The following is a 21520-nucleotide window of genomic DNA, read 5'->3' as shown; positions in this document are numbered from 1 at the left end:
GTAAACGTCATTGTCAATCTTTCTCGGGCATAGACATTTTTTAGTTTCTTTACACGATCGTACAGATGAGTTAGATTCAATCGTAAATTGTTTTACGGTTTTTAGTCCCATGGGCAGCATTAATCATAGGGCGGTTCATGTCAGCGTACGTCACGCAGGTAGCTCATTTTTTGCTATCTGTGAATCTGTCATTTGTCGAATCATGTTCAACTTCGTCGCGTTGTGAAAATAATTGTGGTGTTAAAATAGTTTAGAACATTAATTGTTATTAATTTATTATTAGTTTTATAATTTCCGTAAGTATTAAATACTTTTCTTATCATAGTTTCGGGATTGATCTGAAGTTTTTTATCCATTTCATTTTATAACTGTTCTTAAAAAGTAAATTCTTAATTATTAATAATTGGCCGCGGAAACAGGTTTTCCTGCTTATGTAAGTCCTTGGGTCGTTTTATGGTAATGTGGTCATCAGTTGAACCTATGGGAAGGTTGAATAGTGAATTCATAAATTTTTCCTCGCGTACATTACTGTCGTGACCCACTAGACTACATTTCCAATGGTGTTCTGCTCCGTGCTAATTTATTTTTAATTCCACCTTTATTTCCTATTAGCTATGGTACTTTTTTTTTCTTATTATTCATTCAAAACATAAGTTGAGCTCTCACAGTGAGAGCCTGTTTGAGCTGTTATCACTCCTTTATTATAGCCTAATCTCTAGATAACGGGCGTCGTGTTTCACAGTAACGTTCGCGTGAACCCGTACATTGAAATTACTCTGCAATGACCAGCAGCAGTTTTGTACAGTTTGATGGAGCACTTTCCACAGTTTGACCCAGTTCTTTGTAGAAAGTGAAATGAACTTTCATCTCACTATATAATCGCAAAAAATTCATTACGACGCAAGATGTTATTAAAATAAGACAATTTTGAATACCAGTAGTAGTGTACTTTGTCAATTACTGGCCACTGTTTAGTAATTGGCAACCCTAAACTATAAATGAATTCTATTCACCTATAAACATAATGTATTTTAGTGGCTAGTTATTGAAGGGTGGCCAGTAATTGAAACCTTATACTAAAATGAATTCTCATTTATTGGTGAATAGAATTCATTTTTGCGTAACGGTACGGAACCCTTTGTGTGCGAGTGGTCAGTTATTGACGATTTGCCATATTTTGTGTTAGTTTTTAATGTTCTAAATTTAATAACATACCATCAAATAACATTATTTCATTGACTGAGTAAACAACTAGAAAACACCATGTTGCTAATTCAAAGATTACTTTAAAATACAATTCGTAGGTGCCTAATATTCCACCAGTTTATGCCAGCTTACATTGGGAATACTAATGAGCTCATTAAATATATTTAATAGTAATTTGGGTTGTTATTGCTAAACAGATTTTATTCAAAGGATTCTTTGTCTTGTTAAAGTTGCACAACATTTATTTAGTAGCACATTATATTTTAAGAATAATGAATTCTTATAATTATTTTGCTCTCTTAATGAAGCGTTGGTGGCCTAGCGGTAAGAGTGTGCGACTTGCAATCCGGAGGTCGTGGGTTCGAACCCCGGCTCGTACCAATGAGTTTTTCGGAACTTATGTACGAAATATCATTTGATATTTACCAGTCGCTTTTCGGTGAAGGAAAACATCGTGAGGAAACCGGACTAATCCCAATACGGGCCTAGTTTACCCTCTTGAGTTGGAAGGTCAGATGGCAGTCGCCTTCGTAAAAACTAGTGCCCACGCCAATTACTGGGATTAGTTGCCAAGCGGACCCTAGGCTCCCATGAGCTGTGGCAAAATGCCGGGACAACGCGAGGAAGATGATGATTTGGCTCTCTTAATGTAATCTCTATAGGGCCTAATGTCCTCCCAGGGTTGCTTTAGTGGCTATTGCTTATTAAAATCTCCAGTGGCCCACCATACGGAAAAACGGCAGGCAAATTTGAATCAATGGTATAAGAAAATATAATTGAATTTGTAAAAATCATAGGTATTATACAAGTCACCATAAGAAATATAATGAGATAGTTACCCATGGATATAATAATAACACCACATAATTAATTACCTTGCTCAGCAGCCTTTGTGCATAGGTAACTGTAACACAACAGTTAGAACACACTTTTTGCTGTAAGTGAATACCTACATGTAGTGATGTCTTGACTGCTTTTAATATTATATAATAATGTTAAAGAGTCTAAAGATTCATATAAAAAAGTTTATGGAAAACATTTAATTACAATTCATGAATTCAGCATCTATTTAGTTTTAACTGTTTATTGTAATCTTTAATAAACATCATCATCAACATCAACATCAACATTTATTCAGCAAATAGGCCACAAGGGCACTTTTACACGTCAACATGGAATTTACATACAGCAAAAAAAAACACATCTACAATTATAAAATACAACTTTCTAAGCCGCAAATATAAAATCAAACTAAAGTATTACATAGAGATGTATAAAGTCTCTAAATGTCGAATTACAAAAAAAAACGCTATAACAATAGTATTGAAAAAAAAAGAACACAAAGATACAAAACTATAATCTAAAATTATTTAGAGATGTAAATGTCTCTAAGTGTCATCATAACTAAAAGATTACAATATATAGTAGTTAATCAAATTATCCTTAGAGATGTATAGGGTCTCCAAGAGTCAAAATCCTGTATACCTAATTAAAACATTCATTAAGTAAGAAAATGACAATAAAAATAAAATAGCATACGAGAACCGAATGATGTGTGTCTGTGTCCATGTAATTATCCTCAAAAATATAGTAACTAAATATAATAGCTCGTGTTAGCTTAAATAGACCAGTCTCCACAAACATCTTAATTACATACAGGGTAATATTACCCTTTTGACCCTTTAAACGCCACGCCTGTTATGGGCGGCGTGTCATCTTGAACCATGTCGGAATGCGCGAAGGTTGATATTGGGCTGTAGCTGTTCGAAAAAAGAAACTGATTTGACTAGTAGTCAAATACCCTATTGTGGGGCCAGTTCATGATTGGGGTATTATCCTCTAGACGCCCAGAGACTTATAAAAAGGTCTCCTGTTCCATTCTAATTTGAACTTTGTGTTGACAAAATAAAATTTCATTTTGCTTGGCAAGGTTTGAAGGGCGACTAGAGGATATTGAAATGAAATAACCACCTGTTGGACTTCACTTGTTGCCTTCTTGGCACCCAGTCAGAAACTCGACACAGAGGGGGTAAGGGGAACGGGGTATGGTAATACTAAAACAATCAAATTTTATTCATGAAGAAGTTGTTTTATGCAGCCTTAGGTCTGTGACCTAACCATTAGTGTAATACTCGTAGCTGAGTAATTTTCCGTACTCGGCGGGAAGAAGTTGATAACTCGCGGGAAAAAATGGAAGAAATTTGAACCTTATGTAATTTAATTTAAACTTCTAATTTCTTTAATAAAATATCTCGAGTTATCAAGTTCTTCCCGCCGTGTACCGTTTTATGAACACTTCATGTGAATTGTGAAGTGAATTGTTTTGGGTAAAAAAAGTTTGGCAATTGTAGTGTAAAGAATGACCACTAAATATGTATCCAGTGTAACTCGCCAGTAGTGCAAGAGCTTCTGGGTGTTTTTGGAGGTTTCCTAAAGTATCCTCTGTCTGTTGAGGATTTCAGCCTATTGTGCACTTATGGCGTTATTCATAAACGGCTGCTAACTTAATCAGTTGATGATCGTCCTCCTGTCGTTATGCCATAGAGAGGGACAAACGACGATCATCAGCTGATTAACTTAGCACAGGTTTATGAATAACGCCGTTAGTAGAGTAGTCCCACGGCTAATGGGCGCCCCGCGGGACAACTTGGCCACTAATCTCACAGAATAGGCGTAGGCACTAGTTTTACGAAAGCGACTGCCATCTGATCTGACTTTCTGAACCAGAAATAACCCAGAAATATTTGTTGCAGTAAAACATGGCCGACACAACAGGACAAGCCGGAGACCAGGGCCCTCCGAAGGGCATCCCGGCGCTGAAGGCCCACGTCATCGCCAACAAGGTGGACGTGGCGCTCTGGGCCATCCGCATACTCACTGTCTTGTGTACTTTCGGATATGTGCTGCCGCTCTTCTGCAAGTAAGTTTTTTTAGGGTTCCATACTCCAAAATGAAAAAACGGAACCCTTATAGGCGTGCGTCTGTCTGTGTGTCCTACCAGACTACAATTTTGAACTACTACTACTGGGTCTACAATTTTGATAAAAATACACTAAATATTAGTTCTTTACCTATGGATGACAGGAAAAACTATTAGAAATTTGCAGTCAAGCGTGAGTCGGACTTAATGTACGGAACCCTTAGAACGCGAGTCTGACTCGCACTTGGCCGGTTTTTTAAATACCACGTCGGTGGTAAACGAGCATAACGAATAACGATACGGCGTTGCCAACGCTATATTGCTGAAGTGTAAAAATGTGTAACTTTATTCAGAATGTCTGTAAAGTAAAATACCTATCAGGTAAAATAATCGGGCTTGTGTAAAAAACTTGCTTTACTAACAATAAGCCGTTTCATTTATCCGTGACCCCGTGACATTGGATTCGCTCGCTCGTGGACGCTCTTGTTGACAACTCAATCAGTTCGAGTGTATGCCTTTATAGTACACCAAACGAACTCCGTCCGTCCGTCTGTCACCAGGCTGTATCTCACGAACCGTGATAGGTAGACAGTTGAAATTTTTACAGATGATGTATTTCTGTTGCCGCTATAACAACAAATACTAAAAACAGAATAAAATAAAGATTTAAGTGGGGCTCCCATGAACGTGATTTTTGACCGAAGTTTAGCAACGTCGGGCGGGGTCAGTACTTGGATGGGTGACCGTTTTTTTGCTTGTTTTGCTCTATTTTTTGTTGATGGTGCGGAACCCTCCGTGCGCGAGTCCGACTCACACTTGGCCGGTTTTACAAGTTGGGATGGGAGTTAGAATACCTATTCTACATCTATAGTTGACCATACAGAAGTCATCAAAAAACCAGATGGCTCGCAATACTCGAGCAAATTAAATTTATTAAATGCTATGAACGAGCAATTCGTCTCCGCTGCGACGCGGTGCGGGGCCCCGCCTGCTCAGCCCGCGCTTGCCCTTGCCTCGCTCTCGCGCACATGTGCCGCTGCCGATCGCTCACTACGATTTAAATCCTTTTCACCGGCAGAGGTGTATAAAATCATAATAAAATGTATTGCTAATAAACCCACCCAAGATTTGTATGGCATTTCGGTTGAACTCTTGCGATTCTCAGCCACTTCCCTTATTCAGCCTTTGTCTATACTTTTCAATGAATGCCTGAGAATTGGTAAGTATCCGAAATCACTTAAGGAAGTAAAGGTCAGCCCGCTGTACAAAGGGAAGGGGAAGCAGGATGACCCAAGTTGTTATCGTCCCATATGTATCATACCTGCGGTCGCGAAGGTTCTTGAAAATGGGCTAACTACCCGTCTATCCCAGTTCCTTCTAAATAACAACTATTTATCGGAACGCCAGTATGCATACAGACCGGGACGATCAACCACAATGATGGCGCGCGAGGTGGTCCGCCAGGTGCTTGAGGCGCGGGAGAGCAAGCTTGAGGTCGCAGTTCTTTTCTGCGACCTCTCGAAAGCCTTCGACGTGGTCGACCATGAGTTGCTGAGTTCAAAGCTCCATCACTACGGTATTCGAGGACCTGCGCAAGCCCTTATGTCAGATTTTATGTATAAAAGGACTCAGTATGTAACAGGGCAAAGAGGCACCTTGTACTCACATGGGATGTCGGCCACCATCGGCGTCCCCCAGGGATCGTCCCTGTCAAACGTGGTGTTCTCCATCTTACTTAATGACCTACCTATGGCAGTCGGTGAGGGTGAGGTCTATATGTATGCGGACGACGTTGCGGCAATTGTAACCGCCCCAAGCATCGATCAACTAGAATGCAAGTTAAACCAAGTAGCCGGACAACTGTGGAACTGGTTTAAACAAAACGGCCTGATACTAAACCTAACCAAAACGCATTTCATCCAGTTTGATTTATCTGGGCGCAAGCGCCGTCCGTTGCATGTAGGCCTCGCCGGCGGCACCATAGACCAGGTTAAAAGTACCTCCTTTTTGGGCTTCCACATAGACCAATGCCTAACGTGGGAGAGCCATATTAATTCCCTGTGCGGCAAATTGGGTAGTGCCTGTTTCGCCCTTAGCAGGCTGATGACCGTCCTCCCGCTTCAGGCAGTCCGCAGCTGTTACTTCGCAAGTATACAATCCATCCTTCAATACGGGCTTGAGCTATGGGGACGTGCAGCCGATTGGCAGCGTGTCTTCCGGCTCCAAAAACGAGCTGTAAGGGCTATTGCTCGTGTCCCATGGTACGAGTCTGCAAGGCCACACTTCACCACCTTAGGGATTATCACGTTGCCGGGTCTATTGATACTGCAAACAGCTCTATACACGCGAGAGAATTTGGATAAATACCCCAAGCGGGGCGACAACAGCGACCGGATTACACGATACGGACAAAAACTAGCAGCGGTGCCCCGTAGCTTAGCAAAGAGAGCAAAAACTATACACGTCATGGGCCCCTCCGTGTATAATAACCTGCCAGCATCAATAACAGACGCACCTAGTTTGTTACTCTTTAAGAACAAACTTAAAACTTGGCTTGTTGAGCGGTCGTTCTATAATATAGAAGAATTTCTGACTGCGAAATATTAATGTACTTAAATGAATGAAAATATAAAACTACGCAAGTAGCGAATCAACTTGAATATTTAGAATACTTTATATTTTTTGACTTTATTATGTTATTTGTACTAGCTATGTAAGTTGACATGTAATCACCTATTACCAATAAAGAATGAGTATGAGTATGAGTATGAGTATAACACGAGTCTCTACCTAACACCATATCGCGAGAATTTGTTGCAATATTCGCGATTTTTTCCCCCCTAGCCCTGTGTCAGCGTTCTACAAAGCCCTCCTGGGCAACGCAGCGGTCTCGGCGCTCCGACTGCACCAGAGGATCCCGGCGCGCGAGATCCGGCCCTCGCGAGAATTTCTCGCGAGATTCTTCCTCGAGGACTCGGCCCACTATCTGCTCTACTCGCTCATCTTCATGAACGTGGCGCCTAATTTATGTATCCTTTACAAATATTTATATAAGTACCTTTAGTCGAGTACCGTGTTTAGGCCACGAAGCTTGCTGAGTGGCCTAAATAAGGTACAGGTAATAAACCAACTCACAACCCAACGTTCTGACATATTAAGTTCTTTTTAAGGTTCCGTACCAAAAAGGTACAAAAGGAACCCTTTATATGCGTGTCGGAACTTTTTACGCTGACCGTTTAGCTACGTGATAAACTTTAGCACTTGAGAGATTATCTTGTGAGAACATAATTAATAGGTTACATGACTAATTTTCATTTATGGTATCAATCGATCGGGTTTGTTTTTAGAATCAAATGTCTATATGGGACCCATTGCATTAAAGTGACACAAAAGTCAGAAATTGTAGTCAAAGGCCGACAGTCGCACTTCACTCGCGAAACGCCCTTAACAAAACGATAAATGAACGTGACGTCAAGGTCTCTGTGAGCCCATATTGTCGTATGGACAAAACAAGAAAATTGTCGGTGAAATATTGCGTTTATGTATATAGTTGCTATAGAATATTTTTTTGGATAAAATGTAAGGAATCGAATGGTACCCTTACTTTTATCGTTTTAGGGAAGTTAAAAAAAAACTAAAATTTTGAAACTTTCAGGTCCTGTATTTTTGTAACGTCCATATTTTAATTTAATATCCACATTATTGTGATAGATTGCTTGTTTGCTATCTATTTTACTAGATTTTGTTATAAAACCCAACATGTGTCATCATCCCTATTATGATATTCTCTCAATTGTCAAAAATCTATTTTGTCGATGATGTAATTGTAAGGACGTTGCCCGTCGGTTTTGTACTCGTAAACAATAAACGATAAAAACTAAAAACTCATAATGAACACATTACCATGCACGTGCGAAATATACCTGGCGGTTATTCGGACGAATTCGGAGTGAAAGTAGCCCACTAGTAAAGTCGTGACCGTGAACAATTAAGCGAGAATGCATATGTTTACCTTTTAATTAAGACGAAACAGGAGCTGAGATTTAAATATTTTATACCCGTCTCGCTAACGGAAGCGGCTCCTAAAACTAGTGCGATAAGGACAAGGCGAAAAATCCTGCGTAAAAATCTCAAAAATCGAGGTTTCGTACTCGACTGTTTCCTCCTCCAAAACTTAACCAATCGTAACCAGATTTGGAAATCTAAATGATTATGAAATTATCTGTGTCGGACCGTTTTGCTTTTTTGGCTAATTGATATCAGTTTTGAATACCACGCCTCTCATTGCGGCATAGTCAATTAGGCCATTTTGGCCATTTTTGAAGGGCAAAACGGTCCGACACAGATATTGACAATATTAATCTGTGTTGAAAAAATCATTGCTCTAGCTTCAAAACCCACGGAGGAAACAGTCGAGTACGTTTGTATGGAGAAATGACCACTCCTGTTGCCTCTTAAGATGTAAGGAAATGGCGGGCCGTATGCTTGTTTACCACCGACAAAATGGATTAAAATATCTGTTTAATAAACTAAAGTCATCGTCAAAGCTGATATTTTTTTCAAGACAAGGTTTTCTGCTAGATATTATATTACAATTTATACTCTTAATTATAGTAGGTATTTCCTATTCTCCTACCTAACTACCACGGCGACATGTAATTAAATTGACTTCTAGTTAATGACCAGTTAATTCGACATTCGGTCTATGATAATTGATAACAGTCTAGAAAATATTTAATCTATTTTTAATTTACAAGTGGCGTAACTTTACCTAATAGACCTAATACCAATACCACTTCCACCTAACCTATTGTAATGAATAGAGATGATGACACATGTTGAATTTTATAACAAAATCTAGTAAAATAGATAGCAAAGGAGCAATTTATCACAATAACGTGGATATTAAAATAAAATATTGAAAAATTACAAAATTACAGGACCTGAAAGTTTCAAAATTTAAGTTTTTTTTTAACTTCCAAAAACGATAAAAGTAAGGGTACCATTCGATTCCTTTCATTGCATCCAAAAAAATATTGTATAGCAACCATATACATAAACGCAATATTTCACCGACAAAAACGCAATTTTCTTGTTTCGTCCATACTACAAGATGGGCGATGACGTCACGGCCTCTGGCCGTTTTGTATAGGGCGTTTCGCGAGTGAAGTGCGACTGTCGGACTTTGACTACAATTTCTGACTTTTGTGTTACTTTAATGCAATGGGTCCCATATAGACATTTGATCCTAAAAACAAACCCGATCGACTGATACCATAAAAAAAACGTAGTCATGTAGCCTATTATTAATTTTCCTTTGAGTAGACCAGCTTTTTTATGTTATGTTATGATACAGGGCGGACACGCCACACATCAAAAATCATTTGCGTTTATATGTGTGCGCGGCACGTCTGTACACGCGTCATTGTGTATGTGTGGGTAAGTCGCTGTACTGAGAGGACGCCAGAAGTCCGTCAGATTCATGTCGCGGGGCGAGGTAATGCGAGTCGGGGCGGGGCGGTGCGTGGCCGTTCTGTATGATAATACTATTACTTATTCTGTGGTTATGATGTCCACAAAAACGGTTTTGCCTTCTACAGTGGAGTTCATAAATATGTATACCTTTTTTTTCTTATTGCAATGGATTAACAAGGCCGTCGAGCTGCAATATGAGTATTATGTATTCACGACCTTATTGCCCATATATTAAGGTAGTGAATACATATTTTTTGATTGACTTTGCATTCTGATTCAATACTTTAAATCGCGCTATAATCTAAACATCGATTTGTCTATTCGTTATTCTAGTATAATTTTCTAGGTCTTTTTCATTTCATTTCATTTATTTCATATTGTATTGTCATGTACATTAGATGTTACATTGTATATGGTCAGATCATGACACCCTGTTAGGGCACACAATAGTATTATTATTCTATTCTATTCTAAGCTAGTCTATAAGGCAGCATAATAACATTAATACCATTTACTTATTAGTAATAAATTAAATTAAAAATTAAAAATAAATGACGTCAAAGCTTAAAACTAAGTCTAAGTACATAGCGTCCACAATATATTGCCAAATGGTTATTTGTACTAATTTGTCAATTTATTATTAATTCATTGAGGTCGTTTTTTATTGTGTAGGTTGTAATAATAGGCTAATGCTAAAAAATTGTCAACTTGCAATTTAAAATCCTGATTTCAATAATGTTATAAAGCTAAAATATAAATATAATGAATAAATTTATTGTAAATGGAAATTATTATGCGTAGGGCCAGAGGGGCATTACAATGCTGTGAATAGAGGCAGACCGACGTTATTTTGTCATTTTTCTTCGGTATCATCAATGAATTGTTGAAGGCTATAGTAGTTCTTATTTAATAGAAATTGTTTAAGTTTATGTATAAATTTATTTTCAGATGTTTCGTTCTTTAATTTATCTGGGAGCTTGTTATATATCTTTATAGCCATCATGTTTGGACTTGCTTGGTACAATTTTAAATTAGTATTTGTTGTAATTGCCAAATTATTTTTGTATCTCGCGGGGTATCGTCGTGGTTGTTCATCGACTTTTGTGAAAAATTGAGGGTATTTCCGAACAAATTTACATATTTCTAAGATATAGATTGATGTTAAGGTCAGTAGATTGTGTTTTACAAAGAGCGGCTTACAACTCTCTGGGCTTTTGATGTTGGCAAGAATACGTACGCATTTTTTTTGAAGGATGAACAAATCTTCAATGTTTGTAGCATCACCCCAATGTATAATACCGTATTTTAACCACGAGTAGGCATATGCGTAATAAGCATTGAGGGCTGTTCTTAGGTCGGTGCATTTCTTTAGTTCTCTTAAGGCGTATATGAATGTTGACAGTTTGTTTTTAATTTTTATTACATGTGCCTTCCAATTCAGGTGCGAGTCGATGTCTAATCCGAGGAGCGTGAAAGTATCGACACACTCGATTTGGGTTCCCATAAATGAGAATGATATTTGCAAGGGATCTTTTTGTCTGGGTCTAAATTGCATCATCTTAGTTTTTGTGTAGTTTATTTCTAAATTGTGCTCTTTTATCCACTGTGTGAGTTTTGTGAGTATGTTATTTAGGTCAGCGCATAGGTTTTCATTGTCATTACAAGATGTTATAATAGAGATATCATCTGCAAACATTACACACGTTTCATTAAATATTTTAGGCAGGTCATTAATGTATATTAAGAATAATAGACACGAGAGGGCGCCACCTTGTGGTATTGAGCTTAACATTGGCAGTGTGTTGGATTTAATTTTATTAATATTTCCGGATCTTTTGTCAATATGTTGGATTTCGACGTATTGTACGCGGTTTTGCAGATATGATGAAAACCATTTGTGTGCCTCGCCTCTGACACCTATTCCATATAATTTGTCCAAGAGTATGTGATGTTGTACCCTATCGTAGGCTTTGGACATATCGAGAAGAATACCTATTGCGTATTTTTTATCGTTTAATATGTTTGATATTTCTTGCATGTATTTGTAGGTAGCTAAGATGGTGGATCTATTTTTCCTGAAACCATTTTGAGATTCGTGAAATATGTTGTATTTCTCGCAAAATGAGTATAATCGATCAGTACAATCGATCTTTAACACGTTTATGCAAATATCAATAAAGCGAGGTGGCGTACGTTTGAAGCCAAGGCCGAGTCGACCTGCCGTGGGTATATCGATTATTGACCATCAATAATATACCTACTGACCATATTTTAAAGTGTATCAATACTTTAAGTATAAATTCATTGCAATTGTCAATTATTTTGTTTAACCTTTTCGACGCCGTGTCAAATACAAAAGCTGTCACACAGACTTCACATCATTGAAATGTCAAAACTGAAATTGAACTTTAGGTATGCATATGCACGTAGGTCTATGTTACTCTGTGGTCTGTGACCGATTAATCGGTCTTTGGCGATGAACCTATGGTGCGGATATATCGGTCATTGGCGTCCAAAAGGTTAATATTGGAATGTCTATTAATCAGAATTCAATTTAATTACTCTTCATCAGACAAATTGAACGAGAGACGCATTATCGTAATTGAATGTCAAATTTTATCTGCCAAGTCACTGTTGTTGGAAGAGTGATAGAGAAACAAAGCGTTTCGTTGTCGTAGCGCATGCGATCACCTTGGCTAGGCACCCTGCACACAGTCATCATCTTCCTCGCGTTGTCCCGGCATTTTGCCACGGCTCATGGGAGCCTGGGGTCCGCTTGGCAACTAATCCCAGTAATTGGCGTGGGCACTAGTTTCTACGAAAGCGACTGCCATCTGACCTTCCAACCCAGAGGGTAAACTAGGCCCGTATTGGGATTAGTCCGGTTTCCTCACGATGTTTTCCTTCACCGAAAAGCGACTGGTAAATATCAAATTATATTTCGTACATAAGTTCCGAAAAATCATTGGTACGAGCCGGGGTTCGAACACTTCGAACCCGCGACCTGCGGATTGCAAGTCGCACGCTCTTGCCGCTAAGCCACCAGCGCACCCTGCACACAATACTTTAGCCATTGTACTATCGTCAACAGTTAACAAATAACAATTCTATGCTTAATATACTTCGACCTCTGACAAATGTCCACAGTAACTCGTAAACCTTATTGCGAAGACATAAGGTCTACTTTAAAGTATCACTATTGTAGATCTTGATTCCCAATCAACGTGAATCAATTTCTACGATCATTCTACCATCGCGTGCCTTCTATTAAGCATCGATAGTAACGCGGTTAGCACACTGGATCCGCACGTGCGAGCGGTATGTCGCTATAATACGCGCATAGCGTTGTCTCGCTCAAACATCGGATCCAGTGTGTAAATGCCACTCTCATAATAATGCGGTGTGACGCGCGATGACGTCACAGCTTGACATTAGGAACCGGTCTGCGATCATGTTTACGCGTAACAGAATTTGTGAAGGTTGTACGAAGGTTTCTTTTTAGGGTTCCGTACCCAAAGGGTAAAAACGGAACCCTATTACTAAGACTCCACTGTCTGTCTGTCTGTCACCAGGCTGTGTCTCATGAACTGTGATAGCTAGGCAGTTGAAATTTTCACAGATGATGTATTTCTGTTGCCGCTATACTATAACAACAAAAATACTAATAAAAATAATAAAATTGATATTTAAGTGGGGCTCCGATACAAGAAACGTTATTTATTTGCCGATTTTTGCGTAATGGTACGGAACCCTTCGTGCTCGAGTCCGACTTGGCCGGTTTTTTATTTTGCGTCACTTGAATTTGGCATAAGTCGTAATATGTACATATTAATGATCTTTCAAGCAACGGGTATTTAGGGTTCTGACTAAAGGGTCGGACACGGTTATGTAGCTCCTCCGATGTTCCTTATGTCCATGGGCGACGGTGACCGCTTCCCATCAGGCGGCTCGTCGGCTTGTTTGCTGACTATCACATAAAAAAACGCTTTTATAGCTTAATTAGTCAATAAGTAATAATTAGTAAGTAATTAGAATTAGTAAGAAGAGTGCACGCAACGTAGAATTAGACGTGCAACAGGTAATTATCGCCAGGTTTATTAACGTTGCCGCTCCCGCACCGCGTTGCTTTAGCCTCGCGACTGATTTTAATTCATATCATGTCGTCACAGTAACATTACAACTCGTTTTGAGCGTCTTGCTCAAGTAGGTATGCTATATTTTCCGAATCAAGCGTTCACTTATAATCATCAATATCTGGGAGACCGGACTTTGCTCGGAAAACATAAAAACTCAAGAATGCGCGTTTTTCCAGAAATAAGACCTAGCTAGGTCGATTTTTCGCCCCCGAAGACCCCTACATAGCAAATTTCATCCAAATCGTTAGAGCCGTTTCCGAGATCCCCGAAATAAATAAACAAGAATTGCTCGTGTAAAGGTATAAGACTAGCGACCCGACCCGGCTTCGCACGGGTTATCCTTTACAAATTATACACCCAAACCTTCCTCAGGAATCACTCTATTGATAGGTGATACCGGCATGAAAATCTGTTCAGTAGTTTTTGAGTTTATCGCGGACATACAGACGCGGCGGGGGACTTTGTTTCATAAGATGTATCTAAAATCAGGGTTCGAAAGGATAACTATCAATGATAGTTATCTTGATAATTATCGCGATAAGGATCGTGATTTTTATGCCTGATAATTATCGTTAGTATATTTATCGCGATAATTATCAAAAAGACTATAATTATCTGGATAATTTCGAACCTTTTCTACTACTCTCAATACATACACATAAACTGCCAAATTATAACCCTTTCCGTTGTCTGATAAGAATGGCGGATTAAATGTCAGTACCTCGTAAATAAGGTCCGCAACATACAGAGGCTCCTTGACTCTCACAGTGATCCTGACGCCTATCTTCTTGTTCGCTCTGCTGCATGCTGCCTCCTACTCGCTCACCATCCTTGACGTGAGTATACCTACATTTTGTTTTTATATCACCGATACTAAAATTACAGTTATTGCCCCAATTCGTCTGACCGGTAGTCAAAAAAGGTAAAATTTTCCTATTATTTATTTTTTTATTTTTAGGTTTTTATGAGCTATTTCTATTATGTTATTATGGTAAAGTTACTACAGAAAGTAAAGTTGCTATGTTTGACGGTACAGTGGAAATCTAAAACTTTGGATGTTTGTTAAGCTGGGCATTTTCACTTAACTGTGCACTTTAAAGCGCGACACCATAAGCGTTCTGGCTCATATATGAGCCGTGGGAGCGGACAGATTAAGTCGTGTTTCAGTAACGTCTAACCGTTGCACTCCTGACAAAATGAGTCAAAATGAGTAATGGGATTTCGCATTAATCGTCAGTTTTGTAACGATTGCTAACTGGCCGTTAAAGGTGCACAGTTAAGTGAAAATGCCCTACTTAATCACAAAAAAAATCGGATAAACAAGTTTCAATGCAGTTTAGCAAACAAATTTTTATTTTATTTCATTCTGCTACTTCGCAACGAGTCCGTAATACCGACTCTTAAAATTAATATTAAAACTTGTTGTGTTTCAGACATTGGGCCAGAACTCCCTATGGGTGGCGCGCCTCCTCATCTCGCTGGTGGAGTTCCAGTCGCGGAACATCCTGCGCGCCGCCGCGCTCGCCGAGATCGTGCTGTTCCCGCTCGTGGTGTTCATGGCGCTGTTGTGAGTAGTCACATATGGTACAGAACCCCCTGTGGGTGGCGCGCCTCCTCATCTCGCTGGTGGAGTTCCAGTCGCGGAACATCCATGGCGCTGTTGTGAGTAGACACTTATTTAGAATTCCAGTTGAAATCCTTGAAAAAAATCCTAATTATGATGCGTCCATATTAGAAAGCCGCTTGTGTTCTCGCAAATAGTACGACAGCGGCAATTCTGCTACGCATTTGATTTGTCAAATAATATATAAAGCTTTTTATTATATTTTTAGTAAGGGTTTTCCTCTTGTCTTAGACACAATCAGCAACAGAAGTTGCTAAGCGGGCGAGGTGTTCAAAATTACCTTGACACGCTCTTATTCTCCTAACAATAAAGTCGCGTCAAGATCGTTTTGAACACTTGGTCCGCTTAGCAACTTCAGCTGCTGACTGTACAACCTTTGTTCAACTTTCCTTGGGTCGCACTTATGATTTTTAATTTTTTACTAGTTGTAATATTCGTCTTAAAACTTAACTTGAAGTTATATAATATCTGAGTTTCCCGTTTCAGCGGCTACTGCGGCCTCATGACCCCCTTCGTGTACTACTACTTCGTGACCTGGCGCTACGCGTCCCGCCGGAACCCGTACACGCGCAACACGTTCCGGGAGCTGCGCGTGCTGCTGGAGCGCCAGGCCGCCCGGCCCGGCCTCCCGGCGCCGCTCAAGAGCGCCATCAACAGCGCCGTGCAGCTGGTGTGCCGCCTCGCGCCGCCCATGGAACAACAGGCGCAGTAAGCCACTCTCTTAGCGAGTTCTGGACTCCTGGTACCGACTAACTTAAGCGTGGCAGAAATTAGCGTTTTGAAAGGTAAAAAACTGGCCCTTATTATCAAATAGACACAATAACCTTTAGGATTCGTAAAATTGCGAGTCGTGTTCGAGCGCCAGGCCGCCAGGCCAGGCCTCCCGGCGCCGCTCAAGAGCGCCATCAACAGCGGCGTGCAGCTGGTGTGCCGCCTCGCGCCGCCCATGGAACAACAGGCGCAGTAAGTCACTCTCTTAGCGAGTTCTGGACTCCTGGTACCGACTAACTCGAAGCGTGGCAGAAATTAGCGTTTTGAAAGGTAAAAAACTGGCCCTTATTATCAAATAGACACCTTTAGGATATATTCGTAAAATTGCGAGTCGTGTCCGAGCGCCAGGCCAGGCCTGCTGGCGCCGCTGAAGAGCGCCATCAACAGCGGCGTGCAGCTGGTGTGCCGCCTCGCGCCGCCCATGGAACAACAGGCGCAGTAAGTTACTCTCTTAGCGAGCTCTGGGCTCCTGGTACCGACTAACTCGAAGCGTGGCAGAAATAAGCGTTTTGAAAGGTAAAAAACTGGCTCTTATTATCAAATAGACACAATAACCTTTAGGATATATTCGTAAAATTGCGAGTCGTGTTCGAGCGCCAGGCCGCCAGGCCAGGCCTCCCGGCGCCGCTCAAGAGCGCCATCAACAGCGGCGTGCAGCTGGTGTGCCGCCTGGCGCCGCCCATGGAACAACAGGCGCAGTAAGTCACTCTCTTAGCGAGTTCTGAGCTCCTGGTACCAACTAACTCAAAGAATGCCATCAACAGCGGCGTGCAGCTGGTGTGCCGCCTCGCGCCGCCCATGGAACAACAGGCGCAGTAAGTTACTCTCTTAGCGAGTTCTGAGCTCCTGGTACCAACTAACTCAAAGAATGCCATCAACAGCGGCGTGCAGCTGGTGTGCCGCCTCGCGCCACCCATGGAACAACAGGCGCAGTAAGTTACACTCTTAGCGAGTTCTGGGCTCCTGGTACCAACTAACTCGAAGCGTGGCAGAAATAAGCGTTTTGAAAGGTAAAAAACTGGCCCTTATTATCAAATAGACACAACCTTTAGAATATATTCGTAAAATTGCGAGTCGTGTTCGAGCGCCAGGCCGCCCGGCCCGGCCTCCCGGCGCCGCTCAAGAGCGCCATCAACAGCGGCGTGCAGCTGGTGTGCCGCCTCGCGCCGCCTATTGAACAACAGGCGCAGTAAGTTACACTCTCTTAGCGAGTTCTGGACTCCTGGTACCGACTAACTCGAAGCGTGGCAGAAATTAGCGTTTTGAAAGGTAAAAAACTGGCCCTTATTATCAAATAGACACAATAACCTTTAGGATATATTCGTAAAATTGCGAGTCGTGTTCGAGCGCCAGGCCGCCAGGCCAGGCCTGCCGGCGCCTCTGAAGAATGCCATCAACAGCGGCGTGCAGCTGGTGTGCCGTCTGGCGCCACCCATGGAACAACAGGCGCAGTAAGTTACTCTCTCTTTGCGAGTTATGGACTCCTGGTACCAACTAACTCCAAGCGTGGCAGAAATAAGCGTTTTGAAAGGTAAAAAACTGGCCCTTAGTATTAAATACACACAATAAGTGACTCTTTAGGACATATAGCTGGTCAAGTAAATCTTGTCAGTAAAAAAAGACGCGAAATTCAAATTTTCTATGGGTCGATATCGCTTCGCGCCTAAATTTTTCAAACTTGCCGCCTTTTTCTACTGACAAGATCTGCTTGACCAAGTATATTCGTGTAACTGCGAGTAGTGTTCGAGCGCCAGGCGGCCCGCAAGAATGCTATCATCAGCGGGGTGCAGTGAGTTACTCTCTTTGCACGTTATGAACGCCTGGTACCGACTAGCCCAAATTGTAGGTGGAAGTTAGTGTTTTTGAAGTTGAAAACATCAATATGGGAAGAAACGGGAGCCTCTTTTGTCCATTCACGGTAGAAATGTGACTTTAAGCATGAACTAGACACAGTAAAGGGCCCACTGATTAAGAGTCCGCCGGACGGTATCGGCCTGTCTTTTTGTTCTGACAGGTCGATACCGTCCGGCGGACTGTTAATCAGTGGACCCCTTAAGTGACCCTTTAGAATGTATACGTATAACTGCGAGAGCGTAGAACAGCCCTATAACACGGTAGCATTTTTATCGTTTATCACCATGCCTGTCACGTTCTAACAAGTATGTAAGTGCGAAAGTGACGGGCATAGTGATAGTCGATAAAAAAGGAACCGTGCTGAGCCCGCAGTAGTGAGTAGCCACAGTATCAGGGATGGGCTCTTGTACGGTGCAAGCTGAACATTTATAAGTATACAATTGACGAACTACTCTTGTACAATTCATAAATAAAATAGTGAAATGAGATATTTAGAAAAGGAGAGCCCATTAGTGATTTTGCCATTCTGCTAAAACTAAAGTGAATAAGTCCTTCGTAATATCCTCTACATACCCAAGTGTTCGTTTTTAGGGTTCCGTACCCAAAGGGTAAAAACGGGACCCTATTACTAAGACTCCGTTGTCCGTCCGTCCGTCTGTCACCAGGCTGTATCTCACGAACCGTGATAGCTAGACAGTTGAAATTTTCACAGATGATGTATTTCTGTTGCCGGTATAACAACAAATACTAAAAATAAAATAAAATAAAGATTTAAGTGGGGCTCCCATACAACAAACGTGATTTTTGACCGAAGTTAAGCAACGTCGGGCGGGGTCAGTACTTGGATGGGTGACCGTTTTTTTGCTTGTTTTGCTCTATTTTTTGTTGATGGTGCGGAACCCTCCGTGCGCGAGTCCGACTCGCATTTGGCCGGTTTTTTTGTTTTCACCTACGCGATGCGATAATCATCCATTAATTTCCTGTTTACAGATAACGTAGATGGCGCTAGTAGGCCATAAGGACATCTGCGACGCCGTCGCACGCTCACACATTACCTCCGTGTCCGGAACTCAACTAATACAATCTTACTGCAGACATAAACAACTGTCTCTTTCTACAAACCAGCTAGGATATACGCAAGACTGGGACGGCTCTATATGGGCGTATAATGACAGAATGTCACTAGAAAAATGCAGAGAAATTCTATATCTTATGTATTTTTCTAGTGATAGTTAAGGATTGCAAAATGTCGCAATATTGTTTTAAAATGACTGTCCTATCATGTTATATTATCTGTGTTGTCACGTGACATGTGTCAATATCAAATGACGTTTGTGTAAACTCGTATTGTCAGCTTCACTTTGACATATTTATTTAAAACTCTTGGTTTATATTGAATCAAACTGTTGTATTGATAGTATTTTAATGGGACAAACTAAGGTATTATTTTAAGTTTAATCTTACTTAAGTATGAGTCAACGATTTTGGTCACAGTTATTTTAAGCTATTATTTAGCACTTTGTTCTTGTTGTGTTGTTAATCTATTTAAATGGTAAACAAAAGCAGTACAATATCTGTCAAGTGAAATCAGACTGTAGGTTAGCTTTAGGTAGCCTAGAAAAATATCAGAACAGTTTAATAGTGCTCCTAAACTGGCAGTTATAGTGCTACATAAAATAGTAGAAATTAAATAAAAGGAACTAAAAAAAACCCATACAACATTTTTACCACGTTTACGCCAAAAATGTGACTGTTACGTAGGAAGTGGCGCCCTCAATAATTTTCTACTATTTCTTGAAGGACTATACGTAACGTTATATAATATGTAACATCGCGTGACAGGGACAGCATGATAGTGTTGTCCCTGTCACAATGTTATATAACTGCCCGTGTAGGAGCACTATAATTTTCAAATTAGGACCTCTTTTAGTCCCGTCATAGAGAAATATAGTAAGACAAGAGTGCTCACTCCATACATCACTTTTAGTACCAAATTGACTATTAATTTCAGTGTCTACATCTAGCATTGAGTAGCGGAACTATCAGTACTAGCTACTTGACAATAGATGTAGCACCGACCGGAAAGTCTAATGCTCAACAACATAAGACTTTCCGGTCGGTGCTACATCTATTGTCAAGTAGCAGTACTGATAGTTCCGCTACTCGATGCTAGATGTAGACACTGAAATTAATAGTCTTTTTGGTTCAAAACTGATGTATGGAGTGAGCAATCTATGTATTTTTTTCTCTATGGTCCCGTCAAAAATATGAACTTACTACTTTTTAAAAATTGGGTTATTTCCCATCTTTGTTGAACAAATTCCCTATGCATTTTCTTTTATAGTTCCCTTTTGAAACTGATCATTCCATTTGTATAAACATCGATGTTTTCTTTCGTAAAGGCCCCAGTACACAATGGGCCATCGCCGGCCACTCCAAGGGACGCATTTATGCGTTAGAGGGAGCAAGTGATATTGCTATCTCATTCTACCGCATGGCTCTTGGAGTGGCCGGCGATGGCCCATTGTGTACTGGGGCCTTTAGATAGTTGTTTTTTACTTTCAACTACATTTTACTATATGGTATGCACTTGGTTTGGGGTGAATGTAGTCAGGATTTTTAAATAAATGTTAATATAAGACTTGTGTATTTATTTTCCGTCTCGATCAATAGAAGAGGTCTCATTCGCACGAGCGAGCTTCAATCCGTCCGCACTCTAAATTAGAATTAAACGACCAGCGCTTAAAGTCGAAAATCCAACAACGCTTGAAATAGGCTGTAATGTAATGGGATAAGAAAAAGCTGCCTAGTTTAGTTCCTGGATGGCGCTGTACCGCGCAAGGTGCTGTATAGAACCCGGATAGCACTTTTTCTGCTTAAATAAATCTCAGGCTCAACTTGCATTAGCCAGACTCTACATACCTTGAAAAAAAAAAGGGTCTTACTCGTATTTATTCTAATTGGCACCTGAGCGCGGCCTAGTCCAACGCTCAAAAAACCAGTGTAGGTGCGCTCTCCGATAACGCGCCTTTGTTACGCATCTCGATTACACATTTTAGACTGAGGGGCTACCGCGAACCACGTGTTGCATCTCTGTCGCACTTGTAATTTCGTACGTAAGTGTGACAGGGCGGCAACACGTCGAACGTGGTCCGCGGTAGGCCTTCTGGTTCTGTAGCGTTCGACTCGCCGGCACTCATATTTTTCCATTAGTTCATTTTGAACTTTATTGCAATCTCCATAGAGTGGTAATTCAATAACCAGTGAAAACGTCCCAACCAGTTTTTTAGGCAGGTAGAAGCACGTGCGGTTTTACTTAACAATAGACAAAGGATAAGCCGTTCGGGCTCTGCTAGAAATCGACAAACTATACTAATGTGAAATGCGCTCGCACTCCGCCCGTTCTGTGGGAATCGTACTTATAGCGCTGAAAGAATCCCGAGCGTAGCAAGGGATACAAAGTATTTTCGCAAGCCGTTAGGCTGCTTACAGACGAGCGACAGTACGCGACACACTGTCGGCGACGGTCGCTGA

General features: G+C 40.8%; 1 protein-coding gene across 1 annotated transcript; it reads left to right on the top strand.

Moving 5' to 3' along the window:
• Positions 1-138: 138 nt before the first annotated feature.
• Positions 139-16073, top strand: LOC134654425 (Krueppel homolog 2). Its single transcript, XM_063509866.1, has 6 exons — positions 139-296; positions 3960-4126; positions 6971-7155; positions 14506-14573; positions 15171-15304; positions 15848-16073. The coding sequence occupies exons 2-6, from the start codon at positions 3966-3968 to the stop codon at positions 16071-16073; spliced, it is 774 nt and encodes a 257-aa protein (XP_063365936.1). The 5' UTR covers positions 139-296; positions 3960-3965.
• The last annotated feature ends 5447 nt before the right edge of the window (positions 16074-21520 follow it).

This window comes from Cydia amplana, chromosome 15, assembly GCF_948474715.1.
Source record: "Cydia amplana chromosome 15, ilCydAmpl1.1, whole genome shotgun sequence".
NCBI classification, from domain to species: domain Eukaryota; kingdom Metazoa; phylum Arthropoda; class Insecta; order Lepidoptera; family Tortricidae; genus Cydia; species Cydia amplana.
This window is presented reverse-complemented; position numbering and strand designations above follow the sequence as displayed.

Excerpts from the sequence above, each read along its gene's own strand:
- LOC134654425 (XM_063509866.1), top strand. The coding sequence starts at position 3,966 with ATGGCCGACACAACAGGACAAGCCGGAGACCAGGGCCCTCCGAAGGGC. Across the intron at positions 4,127-6,970 it reads GTGCTGCCGCTCTTCTGCAA|CCCTGTGTCAGCGTTCTACA; the intron begins GTAAGTTTTTTT and ends TTTCCCCCCTAG. Across the intron at positions 15,305-15,847 it reads GTGGTGTTCATGGCGCTGTT|CGGCTACTGCGGCCTCATGA; the intron begins GTGAGTAGTCAC and ends TTCCCGTTTCAG.